At 40.2% G+C, this 11,377-nt stretch overlaps 1 protein-coding gene across 1 annotated transcript; it reads left to right on the top strand.

The window, feature by feature from the left end:
- The first annotated feature begins 2,528 nt into the window (after positions 1 to 2,528).
- Positions 2,529 to 10,327, top strand: LOC101158571 (serine/threonine-protein kinase pim-2). Its single transcript, XM_023957592.1, has 9 exons — positions 2,529 to 2,652; positions 6,238 to 6,408; positions 7,025 to 7,195; positions 8,173 to 8,274; positions 8,383 to 8,465; positions 8,545 to 8,589; positions 8,666 to 9,184; positions 9,440 to 9,607; positions 9,688 to 10,327. Exons 1-7 carry the CDS (start codon positions 2,616 to 2,618, stop codon positions 8,894 to 8,896), a joined length of 840 nt encoding a protein of 279 aa, XP_023813360.1. The 5' UTR covers positions 2,529 to 2,615; the 3' UTR covers positions 8,897 to 9,184; positions 9,440 to 9,607; positions 9,688 to 10,327.
- Positions 10,328 to 11,377: the final 1,050 nt, after the last annotated feature.

An 11,377-nucleotide genomic window follows, 5' to 3' on the forward strand; every position in this document is an offset into this window, starting at 1 on the left:
TGAGTCAAAGCCCTCATTCTCTTCTGCAGCACAGATCCCAGAGAGTCCACCCTCCTCCCGATCACAGATGCACATCTCTTAATCAGTTTGTCCAATCGAGTGCAATCCCTCGTGGTCATACTGCCACCCCAGCAGACAACCCCATGGAAGACAGCACTCGCCACAACCGACTGATAAAAGAGGAGCAACATGTCAGTACATACATCAAAGGCCCTCAGCTTTCTCAGAAAGAACAGTCTACTCTGCCCTTTCTTATACAGAGCATGAGCCTGCTCCGACCAGTCCAGTTTGTGGTCAAGGTGCACACCCAAGTATTTGTAGGAGTCAACCACCAAATGACTTGAGAGGATGATTTTAGCAAAAGAAAGGTATGCATGGGACCTGCGACAGACTGGCGAACAGTCCAGGGTGTACCCTGCCTTCGCCCACAAGTGGCTGGGATAGGCTCCAGCAGCCCCGTGACCCCGAAAGGGATAAAACGTTAGAAAATGAATGAATGAAATGTATGCATTCAGCAATATTGATAATATAGCTTATATAAATAAAGTGGTTCCAAGATAAAGGTATGATTCTCCAGTAGCCCCCTCCTCCTTATTAATGTTGTTGCTGATATCTGAGCCCGTATGTGGGGGTGAACAATAACCCGGGTTACTGAGCAGTATTTCTTCATCGCACCAAATTCCTTGTCCAGCTGTTTCTTCCCAGTCTCATCCTGCCCACGTCTTACTGTTTTTAGTGAAAGCCTTTTTCTTTCCCTTGAGCCTGAAAAGTCCAAGAAAAAAACAAAATGTCATGAGAAAAAACTTTGATCGGTCAGCAGCAAGTATGAGGGAGTTGCACCAGTTTTTGTAGAACCTCCGTCTGCACTCATCACTAAGGTGCTCAGCAAAGATTGTTTTTCAAGCACCATAACCCTCTGAAAGTTTTGATGTATCCCACAACCCCCACCACGATGACAGGTGGAGTCTCAATGATGGTGACTGCCTCAACTTCTTCTCGCTTTGATTTCTCTCTGGAGGAGACGGGTCCATCATGAGATTTTTACTGCACGCTTTATGACTGCCCCACATGTTTGAAACACCTCGTTCTACTTACCGGTAGATGTATTGCAGAACCTAAAGTAAAACATTTTCTCAGACTTTCCTTACAACAATGGTGCAAAGCCTTGTTGTACGTACCGAGAAAAAGACGATGATGATGATTTTGCAAAGAAAACATATTTAAATGTAGATTTTCATAAAATACCAGCATCTACAGAACACAGTGGATTCATAAACCATCGTTGCAAAAATGCTCATAACAATGAGATTTTCACTTCGTGAAATCAATGACATAAAATTCGCCATTAAAAAATGAAGTGAGCATGGTGTCCGAATTGCTTTTAAAATCCAGGGCACTACACGGTCCAGCACTAAATAGTTTTTTAGTTGTTAGGGAGTAGGGTGGGAATTCGGACACAGCCTAAGTTTATTTTAGGTAAGATACAATTTTACACATATTAGGAAAGAAGTTATCAATCTATTAATAATTTGTTTCTCTTTCTGTTGCACTTATGCCAACAAAGAGGATTTAATGCCCTACGTTAAGCATTTTATTTTAGCTACTGAATTCAATACAATAAAGTTACAAATACCCTACAATGTTTGTCCTGTTGTTATTTCTTTTTTCTTTTATCATAAAGAGCAAATGGGTTAAAAGCTAACTATAATGGTGTAATAGATACTAGATGGATTGTGTATTGAGAATAACCCATTTTTGAATTTATTTTAATCAAACTGCAAATTAGGTTTTGTGTTTCATTGCCAAATGTGATGTAAAGTAATTTTAAGTCTAATTGTATTGTTAGGTCATCAGGTTGCTCTTGTTCAATGCAGGGGTTTGCTTTGGTAAAATGGTCGCCCCTACCCACAATGCTCTGTGTGTTAGTCATGTGGTCAGTTGAACTGCATACACATTTGATAGGTAAACTCTAATATCACCCAGAGGATTCTGAAGGTAAAACTCAAGTTTGAAGTGGGAGGGGCATATTGACTGGAGTTTGCTCCGCCCAATGTGTCAAAAATGGCTCTGTGGGCGGGGCTAAGTTCACTGAGTGTTGTTCAGTGCACACATAGGTTCACATAACTGACAATAGTAACAAAAAAAAATAATTGCTCACCATGACAATGGTGAGCAATTAACATCACCCAGTGAGGGTCCTTGGGCAAGACCCTTTATAAGGGAAAAACGGAATAGAAAATGAATGGGAAAAAAGAATAAATAAATAAATAAATTGACAACCCCTCCCCCCACCCAGGGATGTCATAACCAACAATTCATATACAAATGGTTCAAAGATTTGACATGTGATTTACTGATGTGATTATAAATACAAATAAAGTTATGTATTGTAAAAACTGTATCCCTTCATTGTTATTATTCAAATCAACGTCTCCACGGTTGCATGATTTCACATTTCTGTTGGGCTTTGGGCTCTTCTTTGTGATGTCACAGATTGTTTCTATAACAACACCCTTAGAGATCAACACACTGCAAAGTGACTCTAAGACGTCAACACGCAGAAAGCTTCGTTCGTTCAACGATTTTCTCCAAATCGTGAAAACAAAACAAAAGTCATGGAAAACTCAACTGAGCTCCGTTCCATTTGTGAAGGTACATTTAAAAAGCAGAACAGATTCAATTTTAAGATAAATTCAGGTTTATGATTTAATATATTCATATTTTATTATTTTACATTCAATAAATGATCTTAGAAGCTTTGTTAGGGAAGTGGTGACATTTTGAAATGTTAGACGACAAACATGCAGGTTATGTTGTTTAAACAGATGTGATATTAGTCTGTGGGGATAATTTATTCTACTCTGATGACGTGCCATCAGAGAACTGGGGGGTATTCCAAAAAGCAGGTGATGTGAGTTAACACGGTAAATTTGGGGCTAAGGAAGTAGATAACCTCAGCATTTGGTTCCAAATATGAAGGTATGTTTCAGGGTATGTCACGTTGCCATATAGTAACTCATGCAACTTTGAACATAACCTGGTCTGGAGCAGGTTCCAGAGGCAATAAAGTTACTCCAGCTGGCCCTCACTCTACCAGCTACAACAGCATCAGTGCAGAGGTCATTCCCTGCATTAAAAAGACTAAAAACATACTGTAGGGGCGGTCACGTGCACATTGGGTCTGCTGTCTGAGATGGCAGCACGGGATTGTGGGATATAATCCCCCTTGCCTGCTCTGAGGTTGGTGCGATGTACAATGTTAGGCTTTTCAAAGTGAAGGTCAAAAGGTCACAAAGGTCAACTTGTTTTGACAGTAGTCATGTGTGATATTTATGAACTAATTTTGAACAAAACGAGTCTTGTTTCCTTGGTAACGAAATAAATATTCTGTGGAGAATTTATATGTATTTGCATGTGTCTTTTTGCTGTTACTTGGTGTTGAATGAAGGGTGAAATACTAAGTTCTTGAAATTGAAAAACTGAGGAATCAATGCCTCACCAGCCCTCAACCTCACTGCACGTCACTGACACACACACACAACACACGCACGCACATTCACTGCTCTAACCTTTACTTATAAATTAAGTCCATATGCCTCTCCTTCTGGACAAAAATCTCCAAACTACAGTAAAAGTCCTTCTTATCTTCTTTTAGTTTGAGAACTCCCTCAGTCCCTGGGGATTTGTTGGTCCACCATTTGATCATCCATTATTTATGCATGTCTGATTGAAATTCAAGCTTTGAGAAAATTTTTATTCCATCCACCATGTTTGCAGTCAAAACAGAACAGAATAGACTAGACCAGTTTTTTTCAACCAGTGTGCCGCGGCACACCACTGTGCCGTGGGAGATGGTCAGGTGTCCCGTGGGAAATGGCCCTCATTAACTGACCTAACAACATTTTCCATCTCCAGGATATTAGCTCTTTGTCCATCCAAACAGGCCCTGTTAAACACTGTTAGGAATATAAAAGATCATAAAAGACCCTTTTCTTTGTGTTTATTTGATTCTATTAAATACGTTTTGATAAGAATGATGGTAGTGCGATTTAGCCGCAGCTACAGCTGTTTACGGAAAAGTCCCACCCCTTTAAGTGTCTCCACCAATCATTCTTGGAGGCTTAATCACACGTCATCAGTCTGACCAATTAAAAGTCCTTATAGTCTTTACTTCCTTGTTCCGATTTTGCTCATAAAGTCGCTCAGTTCTAACAAAAATTCCAGCTAAAGCTCGTCTTTAGCGGTGTAGCTTTCCACGGGATCCGGTATCAGACCGTGGAAAAAATCAACAAAACCATGAAGCTCAGAGAAGAGAGTCTGTCTGCATTCGGCGGTTGTTCGCACTACATCTCCCATGAGGCATTGGGTTAAAGTGACAGCGTCCTTAGTGCACAATGAATCTTCATTGTTAAATGTCTTGAAACCACAACGAACACACTTCAAACAATTTTTAAAGCTGCAACTACCAGCTTTTTTTGCCACAATTATCACAAAAATGCATGTGAGATTGCGGAGGGGATGTAGATCAATAGAGACTATGAGTTTCTCATTTTTTTTTTTTTTTGGATGCTGGTGTGCCGCGGGATTTTTGTTAAGGTTAAAGTGTGGCGTGGCTCAAAAAAGGTTGAAAAACACTGGACTAGACCACAATAAAACACAACACAAAAAAAACAAATACACTTATCAAGCCTTATAGCTACAATAAAATGAACACGAGCACATGGGCAATTTAGTAATTTGACTATAAATAGAAATAAAGTTATGTATTGTAAAAACTGTATCCCTTCATTGTTATTATTCAAATCAACATCTCCACGGTTGCATGATGTCACAGATTGTTTCTATAGCAACACACTTAGAGATCAACACACTGCTAAGTGACTTTGAGAAGTCAACACGCAGAAAGCTTTGTTCGTTCAACGATTTTCTCCCAAAACACATTTTATTGTCGAAATCGTCGAAAAAGTGATGGAAAACTCAACTGAGCTCCATTCTATTTGTGAAGGTACATTTAAAAAGCGGAACAAATTTGATTTTAAGATAAGTTCAGGCTTATGATTTAATATATTCATATTTTATTATTTTACATTCAATAAATGATCTTAGAAGCTTTGTCAGGGAAGTGGTGACATTTTGAAATGTTAGACGACAAACATGCAGGTTATATTGTTTAAACAGATGTGATATTAGTCTGTGGGGATAATTTATTCTACTCCGATGACGTGCCATCAGAGAGCTGGGGGGGTATTTCAAGAAGCAGGTGATGTGAGTTACCACAATAAGTTTGAGGCTAAGAAAGCAGATAACCTCAGCTTTTGGTTCCAAAAATGGAGGTATGTCTCAGGGCATTCAAGTTGCCGTAGCAACTCATGCAACTTTGAACACAACCTGGTCTGGAGCAGGTTTAGTTGAAGGTTAGTCGCTTTCAGAGAGCTGAAGGAGCATAACGTGTCCATTTCAAGATGATTTAGTGGATGAAGAAGCTCAGATAATACTTTTTCCACTGAGGGTGATAAGACCACGTATGGATGTTGGAAAGATCAACTTTTTTACATTGATCTAACTTAGTTATTTGCTTCTTAAGATAAATATGTTTTTGAGTTCAGTCAACCTATAAATAACACGTAGTTATCAGACATAGTTATTTTACTTTCATTCAAATTAATTCAATTGTACTGTTGTTAGATTGGCAGTGCAAGGAATTGTGGGATACCATTCCCTTTGCCTATCTGGGCAGATTTGTTTAATTCTTTCTTCACCATGAGTGAGAGGGTGATGAGTTTATTTAGCACCACTGGTGCTCCTTTTATATTTTAATAACATAAGTTAAAATCAGAGGTATGATAACTGTATGTATGTTATATATTGCAAATCCAAACCGTTTCTTTCATTTCAATGATATAAAAATTAGTATATCTGCAGCCTCAAACTTAGACATATATGAGAGTTCAAGAAGTATGGAAGATGGAAAAACATTCAATTAAATTGGAGTAAAATGACATTTAGTTGGATAAATATGTAATTTCGAGTTGTATAAACAATTATTGAGTTTGATAGACATAAGAAATTAGATTGAATAACATATAAGTTGCATTTCTAGCACAGACTAGATGACACATTTGTTATATTATTAGGATGCATTTATTGATGCTAGCTGAGGCACTGCTTTATATACAGCCACCTTGAATCGGATGTAGAGTGTTGTTTTGACCCAGTGTTGTGTTGCTCTTTTTGTAGAACACATCAGCGGTGTGGTCCAACAACATTCATCTTTTGCTGAAAAGGATGGGACCACATCAAGAAAAAGAAAATCCTCGGCTGAAGAGGTGCCTGCTGGGAAAAAGTTAAAACTCTCCCAGACCAGCAGCAGCCAAGAACCAAAACAACTTGACTCCGAGTCTGACAGCGGTGAGATGATTGTAATACTATCTGTTGCCCCTCACTGTTAACAAATGGATTACTGTGAAAAATATTTGACCTTAGCAGCTGATTTGGACTCAATCTGACAGAAAGATCATTGAAACAGTGAAAAATAAAATCATTGTTTTAAATGATTTCCCTCCCATCAGAAACAACATAAAATAATATAAACTAACGAAAGTTCCCTTTATGAGATTAAAATTCAGGCGTTTAAGCCTGTTAATCAGAAATGTTCAATCTTTTTTATCTGATTTATAAATAATGAAATGCCATTTGAGTTGTGTGACGTTCAATGACATGTAGTTTGTAAACAGTAAAAAGCAGTGACAGGCACACCCCCCCCACACACCCCCCCCCCCCCCCACACACACACACACACACACACACTGCTCTAACCTTTAACACCTTTACTTGACTATAAAAATCATAAAAATGATCAGAATCTGGCATTCAAGTGGCATTTCTAGCACAGATTAGATGACACATTTGTTATATTATTAGGATGCATTTATTGATGCTAGCTGAGGCACTGCCTTATATACAGCCACCTTGAATCGGATGTAGAGTGTTGTTTTGACCCAGTGTTGTGTTGCTCTTTTTGTAGAACATATCAGCGGTGTGGTCCAACAACGTTCATCTTTTGCTGAAAAGGATGGGACCACATCAAGAAAAAGAAAATCCTCTGCTGAAGAGGTGCCTGCTGGGAAAAAGATAAGACTCTCCCAGACCAGCAGCAGCCAAGAACCAAGACAACTTGACTCTGAGTCTGAAAGCAGTAAGATGATTTTCAGTTAACAGATGTATTGCCTCATAAAATATTTGACCTTAGCAGCTGATTTGGACTCAATCTGACAGGAGGATTGTTTAAAAAGTGAAAAAAACTGATTTTGTTCAATTAAATTATATTGGAGAACGCTTTTCCAAAAAAACTGTATTTGGTAAAATAAGTCAAAAGATAAATATATTTAAGATAGAAATATTTGTTATAATGTTTCAAAGCTCATCTTCTGCAATCTCTGTGTGTTGGTCATTGAAACATTTTTCACATGTAAAATTTCAGATTCTTGCTGATAAATATGGTGTTCAATAATTTCACATAAAAATTGTATTTAGTTTTAATGCATATTTAAAAAAAAGTATACATATTGATGTCTAATGTGTACAGTAAAATAACACCAGCACTTCAATTGAGCACAAATTATTCTGTGAGGAACAGAAGATGTCATGTTGATCACTTAACTCACTTAATTCCATTCAAGACACAAATTTTGTCAAAGGTTTGGCAGAAAACTTTTGCATTTAAACACTTATCTGTCACTTTTAAACATCAAATAAAAAGATAGAAGTAGAATGAAATACTTAAGTTAAATACTCAACAAAGCTTGATGAAGAGATTAAGAAGTTAAAGCAAAAGTTTAATGCAACCCTTCAATGTTTCAGTCATAAAACTGTTGAACTTTAACTAAACTGTTAATTCAGGATTATTCCCTTTGAAAAACTGTCAACTCTGTTTTTCAGTAGCCAGAGTTGATCCAGAACTGATCCGATCCAAATCGGCTGCTGTAATCCACTTCATACAATCAGCAAACGCTTTTGCATGTCTTTAAATCAATCCTGTTAAAGGAGATTTGAAAAGTTCTGTTTTCTTTTCACACTTTTCCCTCAGACAAAAAGGAATCCTTTTATTCTGGGTTAACTCTTTCTTTAGCAACAGTGTCTAAAACATGTGTCTGCTCTTCTTCTCATCTTCAGAATGTGACAGTTCTTCAGAGGCCGGAAGTTCTTCCCAAGAAAAAAGCTCTTGTCCACGGAAAAGTTGGAAGAGCCACTCTTCATGCGATGCTCTGCTTGAAGGTGAAAATAATAGTCAGGTTTCTTAATCAGTGAAGGAAGACTTTCAAATCCTCTTGAATTACTTTTTCCTCACAGTCATAACTGAATGTTTTTGGTGTGTCTCTGTAGTAAAATACAAGAAAGAAGGCCTGCTGGGAGAAGGAGGCTATGGATCAGTTTATGCTGGCTATCGCATTTCTGATGGGTTACCAGTAAGTGTGACGTAGAGCAGCTCTTGATGGAGCAGATCAGGAGGGAAATACTCACCAAAGCTCTGTTTGTGTCCTACAGGTAGCAATCAAATACATCCCATCTGAGAACGTGATTAGAGATCTGGTAAGTTCAGCTGCTGTCTCTGCTGCTCACCTGAAGTCTTCTGACCCTCATCTTACACTTTTCTGGCATTTTGCAGGCTGATGATGGGAAGCAGCTCCCCACTGAGGTAGCCATCATGCTAAAAGCAGCTGATGGAAGAAATGGACCTGTGGGAACCTCAGCCTCCGTCTCCCTGCTGGATTTCTACGACCTGGAAGACGACTTAATCCTGGTTTTAGAGAGACCAAACCCTGTTGAGAGTCTCTTTGAATACTCACTAGACAAAGACAACTTAGAGGAGAAAGACACCAAGGTAGGCTGGTTCTGAAATGACGGCCTGCTCACAGCATGTCTTTGTTTTCTCTTTCTCCCTCTGAGGAGGTCTTCCTCCATGTCCTTCTTCTCAGAGTATTCTGTGTTTCCTGTCTTCCTCAGATCATTATGGAACAGATTGTCCAAGGTTTGAAAGAGCTTGAAGAAAAGAACATCTTTCATCGGGACATCAAGTTGGAGAACATTTTAATAGAGACTGGCTCTGACGTCCCACGAGCACGCCTCATTGATTTTGGAATGAGCTCTTTCACAGAGAGGGACACAGTTCATGAGATGGACTATGGTGAGTGATCAGCTCTCTGCTTCTCTTTTTCACTATTTGGGGGGGCAGATCGCACATATTTAAAGGAGCTTTCCTGTCCAGTTATTTCTGTAGCTCATATAATATCAGAACATGAAAATAAAAATGTGAATTTCAGAGAAAAATAAGATGTATGGTGACACAGCGATCCAATAACTGAGCTGGGAACAGCTGACAGGAAGACACATACAGTTGAGAGTAAAACTAAAATGTGTTTCATTTTTGTGTGTTTTGCAGACAAAGCTGACCATGACCCCCCTGAGTTTAATTTTGGATCCTACTCAGCCGGGCCCACCACAGTGTGGCAGCTAGGGGTTGTGTTGTATGAAGTTATGCACGGAGACCTATTCAACACAAATGATTTTCTGGAGAAAAAACAGGAAATAAGCCAGGAGCTGTCCAGAGGTAAAAACACCTTCCCTACTTGGCTGAGTGGCTGGATCTCTGCATCTGTGTGCTTCATTCTTTTATGTTCTTCTTCACAGAATGCAAGAACTTCTTAGAACAGTGTTTAGCTCCACTTCCAGAGAACAGGCCCACGCTAGACGAGCTCCTTCTTCATCCGTGGCTTCAAAGATAAGAGGATCAAGCCATGATGGAGGACTCATGAGACTCATGCACCTAAGAAAGGAAGGACATACAGGGAAGTAACATCTCCCTGTAAATATGTGGGTTCATTCAGACACTGCCCCCACAATTCTACAAAAATCCAATTCGGTTTGATTAGTTGGGCTTGCACCCCCCACCCCCGCTGGATACATCGCAGTCACTGTAAGTTGCAGAGTGCACCAGAGGCCTAAAAGAGGTTGTTGTGGTGAAGTCTAGTTACAAAGGGGTTCCGCCTTTTAGTGGCGGTTCGTCTCAATTGCCAGTGAAGAAACCAACAGAACCCAACATCCATTAAAACTTGGGCCCTCGAAGTGACTCTGCAACCTAGCAGCGTGGAAGGCCCACTGCTGGGAGACCACAGCAGGTGGGTGCAGAGCTGTGCTGTGGCTGTAGCATGTCTTCCTGTTGCCCGAACTCTCCCAGCAAAACATTCCCTAGCATTACACTAAATTATGACATTTGTATTAGGCTACAATTCTACTTTAATTTAAATGTATTGTTTTTTATTATTATATAGGGAAAGAAAAAAAACATTTTATAAGCGTCAGTGCAATAAAAATTGGGGAAAGTTATGGGGTAAACTGTGACATTGTTATTAGGGGGGGTGGTGGCGGGCCAAAGGGGGGGAGGCGGTAGGGGGGGGGCATGCCTCCTCTGTTAATACCTGGTTGCTGGCCCCTCTTCAGAAAATGCCCCCCCCGCCCAAAAAAAAATTATTTATTTAGCCTTAATGCAATAAAAATAGGTTGAGATATAGGGGAAACAGTGACGTTGTCATTAGGACGGGTGGTGGCGGGCCAAAAGGGGGGGGGGGCGGTTAGGGGGGCCATGCCTCCTCTGTTAATAGCTGGTTGCTGGCCCCTCTTCAGAAAATGTCCCCCCTCCAAAAACAAATTATTTAGCCTCAATGCAATAAAAATTAAGGAAAGATATGGGTTAAACTGTGACGTTGTCATTAGGACGGGTGGTGGCGGGCCAAAGGGGAGGGGGGGGGGGGTATGGGGGGCCATGCCTCCTCTGTTAATAGCTGGTTGCTGGCCCCTCTTCAGAAAATGCCCCCCCCCAAAAAAAAAAATATTTATTTAGCCTTAATGCAATAAAAAATAGGTTGAGATATGGGTGAAACAGTGACATTGTCATTAGGACGGGTGGTGGCGGGCCAAAGGGGGGGGGGGGGGGGCATGCCTCCTCCGTCAATTGCTGGTTGCTGGCCCCTCTTCAGAAAATGCCCCCCCCTAAAGAAGAACATTTTTTTAGCGTCAGTGCAATAAAAATTGGGGAAAGTTATAGGATAAACTGTGGCATTGTTATTAGGGCGGGTGGTGGCGGGCCAAAGGGGGGAGGGGCGGTAGGGGGGGCCATGCCTCCTCTGTTAATAGCTGGTTGCTGGCCCCTCTTCAGAAAATGTCCCCCCTCCAAAAAAATTTTTTATTTAGCCTTTATGCAATAAAAAATAGATTGAGATATAGGGGAAACAGTGACGTTGTCATTAGGACGGGTGGTGGCGGGCCAAAAGGGGGGGGGGGTAGGGGGGGCATGCCTCCTCCGTCAATTGCTGGTTGCTGG

This window comes from Oryzias latipes, chromosome 8 (assembly GCF_002234675.1).
Source record: "Oryzias latipes chromosome 8, ASM223467v1".
Lineage (NCBI taxonomy): Eukaryota > Metazoa > Chordata > Actinopteri > Beloniformes > Adrianichthyidae > Oryzias > Oryzias latipes.

Excerpts from the sequence above, each read along its gene's own strand:
- LOC101158571 (XM_023957592.1), top strand. The coding sequence starts at position 2,616 with ATGGAAAACTCAACTGAGCTCCGTTCCATTTGTGAAG. Across the intron at positions 8,275-8,382 it reads ATGCGATGCTCTGCTTGAAG|TAAAATACAAGAAAGAAGGC; the intron begins GTGAAAATAATA and ends GTGTCTCTGTAG. Across the intron at positions 8,466-8,544 it reads GCATTTCTGATGGGTTACCA|GTAGCAATCAAATACATCCC; the intron begins GTAAGTGTGACG and ends TGTGTCCTACAG.